Source organism: Neocloeon triangulifer, unplaced genomic scaffold (assembly GCF_031216515.1).
Source record: "Neocloeon triangulifer isolate White Clay Creek 2 clone unplaced genomic scaffold, ASM3121651v1 ptg000006l, whole genome shotgun sequence".
NCBI classification, from domain to species: Eukaryota; Metazoa; Arthropoda; class Insecta; order Ephemeroptera; family Baetidae; genus Neocloeon; species Neocloeon triangulifer.
Window position 1 is genome coordinate 750,989 of NW_026775549.1, and position 12,822 is coordinate 763,810.

Genomic DNA, 12,822 nt, shown 5'->3' on the forward strand with positions numbered 1-12,822 from the left:
GCAGGATATCACCACTCGTCGAACCAGCAGCCGCACTACCAGCAACAACAACAACAACAACAACAGCAGCAGCAGCAGCCGCACCCGCAAGGCCAGCACCACCACCACCACCCCTCGCAGCACCACCGGCGAGGGTTAGTGCCGCAGCAGAGAAGCATGGACCACCCGCACGACTACGACGAATTCGGTCTTCCCGTTGGAGGCGGAAGCGGAGGCGGGGGTGGCGGCCACCCCCAGCAACGTCAGCAGCACTACCACAGGGGCGGCAGTGGCGGCGGCATGGACGAGATGCAACAGGGCAAGCCGTACCGGCGCGAAGACGACATGGGCAATGGCGCTGGGGGCGGCGGTCGTCCCAATTACCACCCCCAGCAGCCGCAGCAGCACCACTCGCCCCACAGATCTTCGTCCAGAAGAGCGCTGAATGCCCTTTAAAGGACCGCAGTGGTTGTTGCAGTGCGCGATGAAGAGACGATTTTACACACAAAATTGATAATATGAAATTGATGGATGATTAATATTGAATTGAAAGAAAAAATCTGATTTGCACCTACTGTTTGCGAAGTGCAGTGATATATAAAATGAATTAGATTTAAAATCGAACGAGACAGAGAGAGTTATTATCTCTCTGGTCTATGTACATAAAAAAAAAATACAATTCAAAATGACAGAATGGAGGAAGAAAAGGCAGTATAAAAATTTAACTTGATTAAGCATCATCAGTGTAACCTGATATTATACTGTGGTGATGGAATTTTCAAAACTTGAACATGAAAAGTATGTCTTTGAACTTAGATAATTAATATATGATGGTGATCAATATTTTGTTAATGCTACCTAGCTTAATGCGATCCTTATCGATAAAAGTGAAATGTGGTGTATATAACAAGAGAGCGAGAGAAAACGTGAGGTTTGTGACAAAAGAGACCTCCTCCTCCACCTCCTGATGTGTAAAATCTAACGCGAGAGAAGCTGATGAGCGAGATGTTTTGTGAGTTACTGTCGATTTTTTTTATATATCTTGCAATCTTTGAGAAATTATCAAAATGAGGGTAATTGCTGAATTGATTTGATCTGTATGCCGTTCCGTTGTTCCAAAAGACAGCAGGAAAAATTTCCTCTTTGACCTTCTTGAGTACGGAAAATTGTTATCACCTTCTACATATTATATATTATATATTACTGTGCATTAACTGAATGCAAAGTTTTAAATTTTTTACCTATCACTCCCTTTTTAAATTGAGACAAAAGAGAGATATGCCTTAAATTTCAAAAAGAATGTAGATAACACTTTCAATAAAAGATAAAAGGCTGCAGTGTACTACTACTACCTATTAAAAACAACTACTGTTCTACTCTTCACTCTGTAAGATACAATTTAAACGATGAGGAAAATAGTGAAATAGCAGTGACATTATTTGGAGTGACCACACGTACACACATTATTACTTGAAAAAGAAAGAGAGGAAAATAGTCTACTTAGCTCCCCATTTATCATAAACCACAGTACCAAAACGGAGACTAAAGAGGAGAGGAACAGGAAATAATTAAAGGTTGTTATTTATCATTCGATTTGCATAAAGGATTAAACAAGAAAAACGCAGCTTTTCTCGAGAATTACAATGCCAAATCCTTCATATATGATGCTTTATATTTATATATCAATCAATAATATCTCCATTGATTACTAATGATTACTACTTAATTGATTGCCAATTGTATTCTCTACCGACAAAGTGTACGATCCACGAAGACCGTGTTTTTGGTTTTTGCAGACTTCTCAACTTCAGATAGATATTACTACAGCAAAACTAGGATTACACAGTGAGGAGATGAATATTGTTATATATCGAATAATTACAAATTCATTTTCTCCGTCGTGCATATTTTGCAACTCGCATAATGATTATTGATATATTGTAATGGCCAGAGTATGCGAAATTGCGGAACCCTGTTTTCATTTGGCGCAAGCATTGTTCGAGTATAATCTTTCTTATATTCTTCTATTACTGCAAAAGTATATAATATTGTCAAAACCTCGTCCTCCTTCTTGTTGCGTGGAGTTTTATCCACCTTTCTGTTCCCCCCTCCCCCCACTGTGTCAGGCAAGTGCAGTTTTTTTGCATCAACAGCTGATGACAAGCAAATTGTGTAACCACCGACCAAAATTTACGACTCCTTTTGCAGTTCTTTGGGAATACGTATATTGTACATGAATTAGGCACTCTTTCAAATTATCATTGAACGTCAAAACCAGTGGTTGATTTTCTCTGGAACTGTTCAGTTCTGTTGGTACATGATTCTTGGATCAAGTTCTAGATTAGCTTTCATTGTTATTTTATGTTCATGTGGCGTCCAAAACGACAAGCAAAAATATAATGTGAAATTTGACACAGATTTATAGATTTGCAATTACAAAACAATAAAATACAACATCAATGAAAGTAAAAAAAATCCGCTTTTTGTACAGATTGGCTCCCACTTTATTATTTTAACAAGAACTTTGCTTTAATTTTATCATTTCACTGCGCAATTGACAATTAAAGTGATTCACGCATTGTCCACCCAACGTCAATGAAAAAAAAGAGTCCGAGAAGGTGAGAAATAAAGATTACAACTGCCACAATACTTATTGTGCCCTTATAAAGTGTTGCACGCCCATCCAGCTTGCTCGCGCACAAAAGAGGCGCTAATCTCGAATATGGTTTACAGATATGCAATAAAAATTCGAGTTGCAACCTGTGTTATTCGAGATAAAAACGTCATTACTACCAACGCGATATCTCGCTGATAACATGGAAATGTACTTCAATAATCTTGATTACACGCCGGCATAGTATTGATTACGTGCGTGACTAATGAATCTAGAGCGTCCGACACACACAAAGAAAAAAGTTTGCACCACAGCTGCTCGTCGGGGAAATGACTAATTAGTGGACTCGGAATGGGAATTTGCCGCAAAATGTTTCGCCCTCGAGAGCCGACAAAGGTCGAGCCGCCGGTGCAAGGGTTGCGAGGCCTCTACCTGGCGGACCTGATCAGCGACTCCATAGGAGGGCCACTCGGTCTCGCCGTTTTTGTCCTCCTGGGTTATGTTGCCAGGTTGGCAGGACCAGCAGTGATAATTTCCGTCGTGTTTGCAGCTGTGGTAGCAATTATTGCAGGTAATGAGATTCGGTGAATAAATTACAGGAAAATATAGCATCAATTTTTTATAATTTTATTGCGTTAAAATTTGGCCAATAAATTGAGTTATGTTTTTACAAACCAACACTGTTGAGACTTACGTAAGTTTTATGCAACAATTTTGAAGCAACAAAAATTTAAAATAATTACATCAAATTGTCTTCTAAAAATTTGAATAAATCATATTTTCCCTAAAATTAAGATTATTGCAACACATTACTTTTTTGCATTAATTGATTCTCTTAAATAAAGATAGAAAATATATGCTTGTTATCTGCGTTAAAAAATTCGTCAATCAATCAATCTGACACCTAAAAAATCATGGAGGGATTTGATTTGACCAAATATACGATTTTCAAAATCTAGGAAACATTTCTTATTTAAAAAGAAATACTTAAAATTAAAATAAAACTGATTCCAAAACTAGGAGCATGCTACGCTGAATTAGGATCATCAACCCCTAGGACGGGGTCGACGGCTGCTCTTGCCCTAAATCTAGGGAGAGTCGGCGAACTAGTCGCGTTTCTAGTCACCTGGAATCTCATCGCAGACCTCGCAATAGGTTTTGTATTTCAAGTTGCATCCACATTTGGAGATAATTCACGTTTAAACTTCTGCTCATCAGGTACAGCCGCGGCCGCAAAAGGTGTTCGCGCGTCAATTGACGCCATGACAAACAACGCTCTAACGCAGTATTTCACAGAAGTAGCTCCTTTGGAATCGGAATACACGTCTCCATTCGTCGACTTCCTAGCCCTGCCACTTCCAATAATTTGCAGTAATTTTTAATAATTTAATATTTAATTTCAAAATTAATTCCCTTTGATTCCAGTAATTACTTGCTGCGTGTTCCGAGAATACATGATGCCGAGAGTGGCCGGAACGCTTTTCGCCGTTGTAATTTTCCTCTACATGGTAATCGCAGGAGCTTTCGAAGGTGATTAAAATATGGCTTCAGTAATCTCTTTCGCTAAAATATGCTTATCTTTAGCCGACAGTTCATTGTGGAGCATTCCAGCAAATTGCACAGGCAATACTTGCCCTCCGGGGTTGGCGGCGATCATAGGCGACGGCTACTTTCTGCCGTACGGAATGTGGAACGTCTTTCAAGGAGCTGCCATTCTGTCAATAGCGTTCATTGATTTAGGCAAAGGCGCATATCCAAGTAAAAGAAAACTTTGGAAAAATTGATAATAATAAAAAATAAAAAATATTGCAGTTCGAGGATTGGTCAGCAAAAAACAGATTCTGCCTCCTTTGTCATCAATGGTTGCATTTGCGATCGGTTTCGTGTTTCTCTTTTCTATTGGAATAATTGTGACGATGATGAGAGCGTACTTTATGCTGGTATGCAGAGGTTTTTACTAAAAGTACCTTTTTATTTAGTCCTATCTTAGATTCCAGCGCAAGAGGTCATAACCGTATTCAAATTACTTTCTTACCGCGAGGGTCTTTACATTGTCGCAACGGGAGCGATTCTTGTTCTTTTATTCACGTAAATTAAAAATATTTGTTTTTAGTTCATCATTTACAAGAACAATTTTTAGGATAGAAACATTTGCGTACACCATTGCTGGGGAACTGAATGCCCTCGTAAAAGAAAGAGCCTTGTTTCCATTTTTAGGAAACGTGGACGTTTACGGCAGGGAAAGGCCTTTATATGGAGCTCTAGTTATTGGATTAATATCAGGTTTGTTTGATCACAACTTAAAATTTAATTAAAAAATGAAAAAATTTAAATTTTTTCTGACTTATGAAATTGGAAGTTTTATTTCAAATATATAATGATATAATTATTGGATTTTAAAACTAATAAAAATTTAATTCATAGGTTTGCTTGGTGCATTTTTCACGGAAGGGCAACTGGCGCAGATGCTCTCAATCGGTACCCTGATTTCTTTCGGATTGATCATGTGCTCGTCCATAATCAACAGGTACTTAAATTATGAAAAATTGCATAGTTTTTATGTGTACATAACATAAAAGATGCCAATACGACGCTTGGAAAAATGAAACGGGTTCGTTCGCAAGCGTGGTCAAGCAATTTCTGATGTGCCGGAGGTTGGAGGCGCCGAATTTCGCAACGTCAAACGCCGCCAAAATAGCAACAGTCCTTTACAGTGAGTTTGACAAAAATTATTACGACGGCAGGTCTTGGTCTCACAAAGAAAATTTGACACACAGGCCTTCTGTGTCTCGGCCTCGGAGGGTTAATTGTGTATTTCTCGGCGGAAATTGGTTTTGGCTACGTTGGCGCGGTCATCGCTTTGATCGTCCTCTCCGTCCTGGCACTCTACGTGCTCACCATTATTACTTTGCAGCCCCAGAACACAAGCACCCCCATTTACTTTAAGGTTGGCTCAAAGTGTCCAATTTTCCTTAACTTATTTCCAAACTCCGGCAGGTTCCGCTCTTCCCGCTCTTCCAAGGACTTGGAATTTTATTTGCGGCTTTTCTGATTATGAACGTGCACGCGTGGGCCTGGTACAGACTTGCGTTGTGGAGTGCAATCGGTAATTAATTGCTTTAAAGAAGACTCTAGAAATTTTAGTTGAAAAATAAACAGGTTTAATTTTGTACGTCGCAAACTTCTGCTTCAAGTCCAGTGACCCCGAATCAAATGACAAGAGCAAAAGAAGCTCAGGAAGCGACGTGGCCGCTTTGGTTGGAAGCAAATCTAGCATCTCGGTCCAGTCCGAGACTAAATCAACTAAGGAAATAATTCTCACTGGCGGCGCCGTAATGAGGGAGAAGAGTGAACGGAAAACGGACGATTCGAGGCGAAATGGATGGTTGGAGGCAGAAGAGGTACATGACTTTTATTAAATAATATTGTTCAATTCCAAGATAAATTTCTAATTCTTTTTTACAGAATGAGGTCAAAATTGAACTTGTCGACACTTTGAGTCTAACATCAGAATCAGGTATTTTTAATATCTCTCAATAGTCTCAATCGATTCAATTTCTTTTTTAAGGACTGCTTCAAAGTTCAGTAGCACGGGATTTTGTGTAGTAATTATAATAATCTTGATGGCTAAGTAACTTCGCTCGTGCATTATCTCTCGTAATATTCTTTATCTCGTGCGACCAAATCTGCCAGAACAGAAACTTGCGATATTTATTAGAGAAATCCCTTTAATTATTGTTTTAATTAAATTTAAAATACATTTTTCGAGAATTATGGAAAAAAAATTGTTTAAATTTTTATAGTTTTTTGTATAATTTATATAATCATAATTTAAAATTACTCCAAATTAAAAAAAAATATATATATATGCTTAAAGATTACTGTTAAAATCTTGCATAAAACCGGCCTGCATATTAAATCATTCATGTATTTAACATGAATATTTTTATGCACTTTTTATTTTATTAAAAAAAATTAAAAATTTTATTAAATGTAATTTATGTATGTATTTAATGTTGTACTTACATAATACAAATCAGATGTTGCAGTTAGCGGAAACTCGTCGGCTACTGCCGAACAGCAAATTGTTGAAGTGGCTGTGCCTGACATAGTGGTCTCGGAAATCCTGAAGACCGCGGACGATGTCGGCACTCCGACATCCAGCAGGCACGAAGACACCCCCGAATTCTACGCCAGACAATTGGACGAAATGTTCACGTTTGACACTCCGGGCGACACCGACTCGCACTACAGCTCCGGTGAGAGCGTCGTCGAAGTCCACCAGCCGCCCAAGGTGCTCGTGGACGAGGACACCGGCGAGGTGTCCAGGGAAGAAAGCCGTTCCGTCCGCTTTGCGCACACGGACGATGAATCCTCGAGCGATGAGGAAAGTAATAATGAGAAAGACGAAAACAAACTGCATGTGGAGGCGGGAGAAGACGAGGTCGTCGTTGCCCCCTCCAGCCCTAAACCCCCTCCCCTCCCCCCGGCAAATTTGGTAATTTCGGCGCACCTCTCATCCAAGTCGCGACCAGTGGAAGTGGAGGATGTGGTGGTGCCTCAAAGTCCAACCACCAGTTTCATCCCCGAAGAATTCTTTGAGGAGAAGACGACGAGTCATTTGAATGACTTCCAGCTTGAGCTGAGGAACACCCTGAAGCTGCGAAGCCAGAAACTCATTGACAGCATTGACAACACGGTCGTCAACGTCAACGAAGGTATAGAAATTTTTGGGGGCCGCAGAAGTCGGGAGGTTTCCATTTCCGAGCCGGTTATTTTGCCCCCACCGGTCACCATGAAGGGAGGCAAATTCGAGAATCACGCCTTTGTGGAGAAATTGGATTCGATTCTGAAGGAGCAGATCAGCGGAGTCGAGAACAAACGACCGCGAGCAAAAGTCTACAAACAGCAGAAGAGGGTGGTTATTCTGCAAGAGCTCGAGGGTGGCGAATCCAGTGCGCCTATGAGATTCTCCTCGGCTGATCTCCTTTCGGCCAAGTCGAAGTTGCGCTCCAGCAATGGGGAAAGTTCAAGTCTGGGTGACCTTAATAATAATTCTAATAAATTGGCTGAAAAAGCGCCGTCAAGAAGGGAGGCCAAGTCGCTCGAAGCTTTTGAATCAAATCCCATGATCATCGAGGACAAGTGATGGATACTTAAAATAATATAGTGTTTTAATTGTGCACTTTTGGATATATGTATATCAATTTATTTTATAGAATTTAATATTTCAACAGTCCGTGATTGTACATAGTATTTTATTCTGCGCATATCTGTATAAGTTTGAGATTTATAAATATTTACAATTTTTCAAACCCCAATTTCTTATTCCTAACATTTTAGGAAATAAATTATGTCATAAATTCTTAATTAACTGATAAATTCTTTAAACAAACGGAATTCACATGCGCGCTCTTTGTTATAAAAATATCAGCCAATTATTAGACGCACCACTTTCTTCCACTATAAATCAAACGCATTTTTTTTTCATTTATATATAATAGTCTCTGTTCGATATATTCAACAATCACCAGATCAATCAGTCATAAGCAGCCCTAGCGTAAACAGGCGATCCCGTTCCCGCCGGATTGGAGGGAAGATTGTTCCTAAACAACAATCCGAATTACTCTCTAAAGCATTTGCGCTCTCTCGGAAAAATATTTACGGAGGCATCCAAATATTATCAGGCAAATCCGGCGACGCCTGAATACCACTCATCAGGGCTCCGTATCCTGAACAATTAATTTTCCGCACCTTTATTGACACGCTTAGTTTAATAGTGAGCTAAATTTTTACTCTTGGAGTCGATGTGGTGGTGGTCCTCGGGAGGCGCCGATGCCGGAGATTTGTTGCCGCACGACTTGCCCGCGTGCCACGACGCGATGGCCACCGTCAGCAGCACGATGAAGCCCACCAACACGGACAGGGCTAGCATTTGGGCGCTTGAAACCTTTTGGGTGGAAACTTCGGTCACTCGCTGCACCCGTGATCCGTGCGCCTCAACTTCAAAAACGTAAATCTCACCCTCCTCCAAACCATTTACTGAAAACAGCAATTAAAAATAATTAAAAAATTTAATTAAAAACGAAGTTTATTTTATAAGTATATAAACTGTGGTCGAACTAAATTGCTTCCTGTATAAATCAAGAATAAGTTCAAAGAGCTTAAATAAATAAATATTTTTGAATAAGTGTTATTCTTTATAAATTTTTTTCTTTTTGTCTTCTTGTTTCTTGTTGTTATCTAAAATTTTAAAATTATTTCTATATTATTAGAGATGCATATTTTGAAAGCATTAATGATTTATTTAATTCTTAAAAAAAGTTGCGAAAATTCTAAAATCAAAGTTCTTATACCAAGAATCCATCTGTCGTTGGTGTCGATGACTCTCTCCTTATTCGTTCCATCTTTCATTGTTCTCCAGCGCACGGTGTACTTTTTATTGTGACTATTCAATCTGCTTGGTTTGCTATCATCTTTCCATGTAACTAGCCATGACGGGGCGCTCACTGCTCGAACGCTTACATTGGACGGGCCGTTTCCTGCTCCCACAGTGTCTGCTGTTTGAATTTAGAAATTAGTGATCTGCAATTTTTGTGTCCTCTGCCAACCTAAATTATCAGCGAGCCCTTCATTTGTCTCAGTCTCGTCGTCTTGTTTCTCAAAGCTGTCAGGTTTCTCCCCTACAAATAATCGCATTATATTGTTATTTTTATGTGTGATTTTTACCCAACAACACAAATCTCGGTTAAAAGAGGTGCAAGGAAAATTAAATAATACTTCTCCAAAATTTTACTTCCAACCCCAGAATCAAATTTTATATCTATTAAAAAACTCAATTATATATTCGTAAAAAGGAAATTATTAAAAAGAAGTCAAACAGATAAATAAATCTATCAATAAACAATATTTTATTTATATTATTGGGTTTTTATCACAAAATTTAATAATTTAAATACCTTTAGTGTGGATTCGCACTGTTTTACTCATGAGCCCCTCTCCGTGGGGGTCTCGACTGGAAACCATCAATTCGTAAAGGGAACCAGGAATTAGATTTTCGACGGTCGCTTGGAAAACGTTGTTTTCGACTTTCATTGTTCTCCATTCATCGGTACTCACAAGCCGGAACCTGAATTAAAATTCTGTTTTAGTAAAAAAAAATGTGTGGCCTCGAGCATTTTTTAAACCAAACGAGTATTTGCTGCGACATCCTTGTTTCACTGGACGACCACTTCAGTAACACGGAGTCTTCAGTACTGCTGGCTGATAGGGAATGCGGCGCCTTCAAAGCGCCTTCCTCCACAACTAACTCGGCTTCTGCAGTCAAACTGGCAGCCTCGTTGGCCACCGTGCAAATATAAATCCCAGAGTCTCCAGGTATTAGCGATCGGATGGTTAAATTTCCACTTTCCAGCATATACCGTCCGTTTGGAAGTCCCGTTCCATCTTTCTACAATTTAGTGTGTTGAATGCGAAATAGTTTACCAGTTTTCAAATAGTAAATAAAATGGAAAAATGCGGTTGAAATTTCCAAAAAGTAACAATCTTTCCTTAAACTGGAGCCCAAATTTACCCTGCAATCCCAAAAATTATTTGCAGTGAGATTTTTTTTAAATTATATAAATTTTAATTAACTCTTGTGCACTTCTCAAATTTTCTTTATTGCTTTAATTGGCTTCTTTTTCACAATATTTTAATGATTTTATATATAAATATTTGCCGTTCCAATCTCCCACCACCAAATAACGAGTTTGAATTCAATAAAAAAATTATTTCTATTGCTATTTAAAATTCTTACTCTGAACCACGTGACGACGAGCGGGTTTTGGTTTGAGAAATCGTCAGATTCTGCCGCGCAGTGCATTTTGACACTGTTTCCCACTCGCCGCACGTAGAGACTGGCCGGACGCACCGTGAACATGGGCGGCTGCTGGACGACCACTTTCATCGGGCTTGAGGAACCGGCGCTTCCGAGATCGTTGAACGGCGTGCAGGTGTACATACCGGCGTGGCCTTGGTCCACCTAAAAAACGCATGATTAAACAACCTGCCCGACACCGCAGTTCGGCGAGTTGCATAAATCGGAAATTCGAAGGATCGTTTTTTCTCTTTTCCATTTTACTCACGTTGTCGAAGGCGAGCGAGCCGTTGTGCAGAAGAAAAACGCCAGGCACGTTGTAGGGATCGTACAGAAATCCGTCCTTCTCCCACTTCAGGTACGTCAAAGGCGGATTCGCTCTGAAATGGCAGTCGAGCAGACCAGGTTGGCCCTTTGTCAAAAACTGCTCTGGAGGTGAATTCACCACTTTGGCTTTATCTGAAAATTTTTCTTTACTTTTTACTTCCTATTTCTAAATGTAATTTTTTTACAAAGGACGTTTAAGTAGGCGCCTGCCGTTTGCATTTCGCCTGCTTCGTTGGTCACTTCGCACACAAACGTGCCAGGGTCGGTGAGTTCGGTTCGTTGGATTATAAGTGTGCCGTCGCCCTGAACCTCCGACCTGGCCCACAACTCAGGCACCTCGGCTATTGGTACGCCGTCGCGGTACCAAATAATTCTTGCTCCAGACTGCTTCGCCACACATTTGAAGTTCACATCTTCTCCTTCGAGTGTGGTTTGGTTCACTGGAGGGATGGTCATGACTTTTCCGCCTTGATTTAATTTAAGGGAAGAATTTTAATTTTAAATTTTTTTGGCCCAAAAGTTTAGTCACCTTCGACCGTCAGGTGGAACCAAGTTCCGTTCGGTCTGGTTGGAGGATTTCTGTTAGGGAAGAAAACTTGGCACTCATACCAACCCTGGTCACTTTCTCTGATCGACGTCAAGTTGACGGCCCCTCGGCCGAAGTGACTGCTCCCCTCGTTGTGGGGTAGACGAGAAACGCGGCCTTTGAAGTTTGGAGAAATTTCTAATTCTTCCGGTCCGTTCCACGAAAATGCAAGGGAACCCTTTTGTCATATGTTTAGTTTTAATTAATTCTAATTATTTTTGAGTGAAATGAAAAACCTCTTTGTTCCATCGTAAAATGTAAGGCACCACAGTGTCGTGCGGGAAATCAACCTCGCAGTTTAGAAGAACAGATTCACCAATCTCGGCAGTCAAATGGGTTGGCTTTCTCCCGTCAACAGTTTGGCCATCTAAAAAATTGGAAGATTCGAGATGCATTTTTTTCTACTCGTTTTAATTTTAGTTTTCAATTGTAGTGAAGCAGGAAGTTGCCTATCATGCTAGATAATTGATTTGTTTAATTTAAAAGTGAAATTAATAAAACTATCATTTATAAGAAAATTTATAATCCAATTCTGGCACAAGTGTTGGTATTAAGTAGGCTGTTGCTTCACCAGCCCATTCATGAGCCGAGCTGCTCTTTTATTATCAGCTCTCATGACTTTATATGACAGCTTAATTTGACTGCATGTACCATACTCGATCTGCCCAAGCAGAGTTGGAATTAAAGGATTAAAACTGCTGGCTGGTCGTGCGAGTGCTCTTGCATTGCTCAGCTAACCGCACTTACTTAGAATAATACAAGTTACAATTTTGTGTATTGTTAATATTTCTCATATTGAATTTTGTTTTTAATTGGACACAAAACTAAGACAAGAAATAAATTTAAATCATTGGAATAATAATTTGCTCTATTTAAGTTATTTTCAATCTTATTTACGTGCTGATGGTTGTTATTAAAAGCAATTACGTGTAAATAATTTTTAATTTTTTTTATCTTGAAATACTCACAAATTTGAGAGGCCAACAAGAAGATTGCAACCGCTGGAAAAATCAAGTGACTGCACAATGCAAACTTCTCCATGCCAAGTTTGCTAGAACTTGAAACCGAAAAACGCAATCCAATTCCGCTTGACACCACAGGCCGATCCAACTCCAACTGATGTCACGCTCAGCATCTGCGCTCCGTACCGAGCGCGGTGCTCGTGACGTCAGGCAAGCTCTAATACAATCCGGATGTCCCAACTACACAATACCAAATTGCTCTTAAAATGCACAAATTTAAATCTACTCACTCAAGTATTAAAAAATTTGCATTATCTAATAATTATAATAATATATTTTCCTTTAAATTCAATCTTTTTATAAATGCGGAAACACATTTATTATCTTATTTAATTTTTTATTCCTGTGTTGTTTGAATTATTTATAGAGGGTGGCGTGGGTGCACAGAATTGAGATGAATGGGGGCTATTTACTCAATTAACCCCTCGGTCATTCA

The 12,822-nt window shown here is 39.5% G+C and overlaps 3 protein-coding genes across 11 annotated transcripts in view; 2 read left to right on the plus strand and 1 right to left on the minus strand.

The window, feature by feature from the left end:
* LOC132194161 (voltage-dependent L-type calcium channel subunit beta-1-like) overlaps positions 1 to 658 on the plus strand; it is a 47,533-nt gene extending 46,875 nt beyond the window's left edge. For 6 of the 7 annotated variants that reach the window (XM_059615277.1, XM_059615278.1, XM_059615280.1 and 3 more), the window contains one exon: positions 5 to 658. In XM_059615277.1, coding sequence (XP_059471260.1) covers positions 5 to 435 — 431 coding nt within the window. In that variant the 3' untranslated portion in view covers positions 436 to 658. The remainder of the gene's footprint in view (positions 1 to 4) is intronic. The other variant, XR_009441516.1, reaches the window with a different exon arrangement.
* A 2,186-nt stretch (positions 659 to 2,844) lies between these two features.
* On the plus strand, positions 2,845 to 8,744 carry LOC132194255 (cationic amino acid transporter 3-like). Of its 2 annotated transcripts, none has more exons than XM_059615416.1 (15): positions 2,845 to 3,164; positions 3,614 to 3,748; positions 3,812 to 3,964; positions 4,019 to 4,123; positions 4,178 to 4,351; positions 4,406 to 4,533; positions 4,584 to 4,681; positions 4,734 to 4,876; positions 5,018 to 5,120; positions 5,173 to 5,306; positions 5,371 to 5,540; positions 5,591 to 5,699; positions 5,753 to 5,994; positions 6,059 to 6,110; positions 6,634 to 8,744. In XM_059615416.1, the coding sequence occupies exons 1-15, from the start codon at positions 2,945 to 2,947 to the stop codon at positions 7,740 to 7,742; spliced, it is 3,075 nt and encodes a 1,024-aa protein (XP_059471399.1). In that variant the 5' UTR covers positions 2,845 to 2,944; the 3' UTR covers positions 7,743 to 8,744. The 2 variants fall into 2 exon arrangements, with proteins under 2 accessions (XP_059471399.1, XP_059471400.1); XM_059615417.1 differs by having other exon boundaries at positions 6,643 to 8,744.
* Positions 7,761 to 12,469, minus strand: LOC132194256 (protein borderless). Of its 2 annotated transcripts, none has more exons than XM_059615420.1 (13): positions 12,333 to 12,469; positions 11,601 to 11,731; positions 11,308 to 11,542; positions 10,964 to 11,245; positions 10,720 to 10,910; positions 10,392 to 10,616; positions 9,781 to 10,043; positions 9,553 to 9,722; positions 9,205 to 9,276; positions 8,950 to 9,150; positions 8,390 to 8,635; positions 8,259 to 8,325; positions 7,761 to 8,199 (listed from the first exon to the last, which is right to left on the minus strand). In XM_059615420.1, exons 1-13 carry the CDS (start codon positions 12,403 to 12,405, stop codon positions 8,133 to 8,135), a joined length of 2,223 nt encoding a protein of 740 aa, XP_059471403.1. In that variant the 5' UTR covers positions 12,406 to 12,469; the 3' UTR covers positions 7,761 to 8,132. The 2 variants fall into 2 exon arrangements, with proteins under 2 accessions (XP_059471403.1, XP_059471401.1); XM_059615418.1 differs by having other exon boundaries at positions 7,762 to 8,199; positions 8,950 to 9,153.
* Between the last annotated feature and the right edge of the window lie 353 nt (positions 12,470 to 12,822).

Bases quoted from the DNA above. Each gene is read 5' to 3' on its own strand.
- LOC132194255 (XM_059615416.1), top strand. From the start codon at position 2,945: ATGGGAATTTGCCGCAAAATGTTTCGCCCTCGAGAGCCGACAAAGGTC. The intron at 3,965-4,018 runs GTAATTTTTAAT...CTTTGATTCCAG, and splicing joins GCCACTTCCAATAATTTGCA to TAATTACTTGCTGCGTGTTC. The intron at 5,700-5,752 runs GTAATTAATTGC...AAAAATAAACAG, and splicing joins TGCGTTGTGGAGTGCAATCG to GTTTAATTTTGTACGTCGCA.
- LOC132194256 (XM_059615418.1), bottom strand. From the start codon at position 12,405: ATGGAGAAGTTTGCATTGTGCAGTCACTTGATTTTTCCAGCGGTTGCA. The intron at 9,723-9,780 runs GTTTAAAAAATG...ATTTTAATTCAG, and splicing joins TCGCAGCAAATACTCGTTTG to GTTCCGGCTTGTGAGTACCG. The intron at 9,154-9,204 runs GTTGGCAGAGGA...AAATTCAAACAG, and splicing joins AGGGCTCGCTGATAATTTAG to CAGACACTGTGGGAGCAGGA.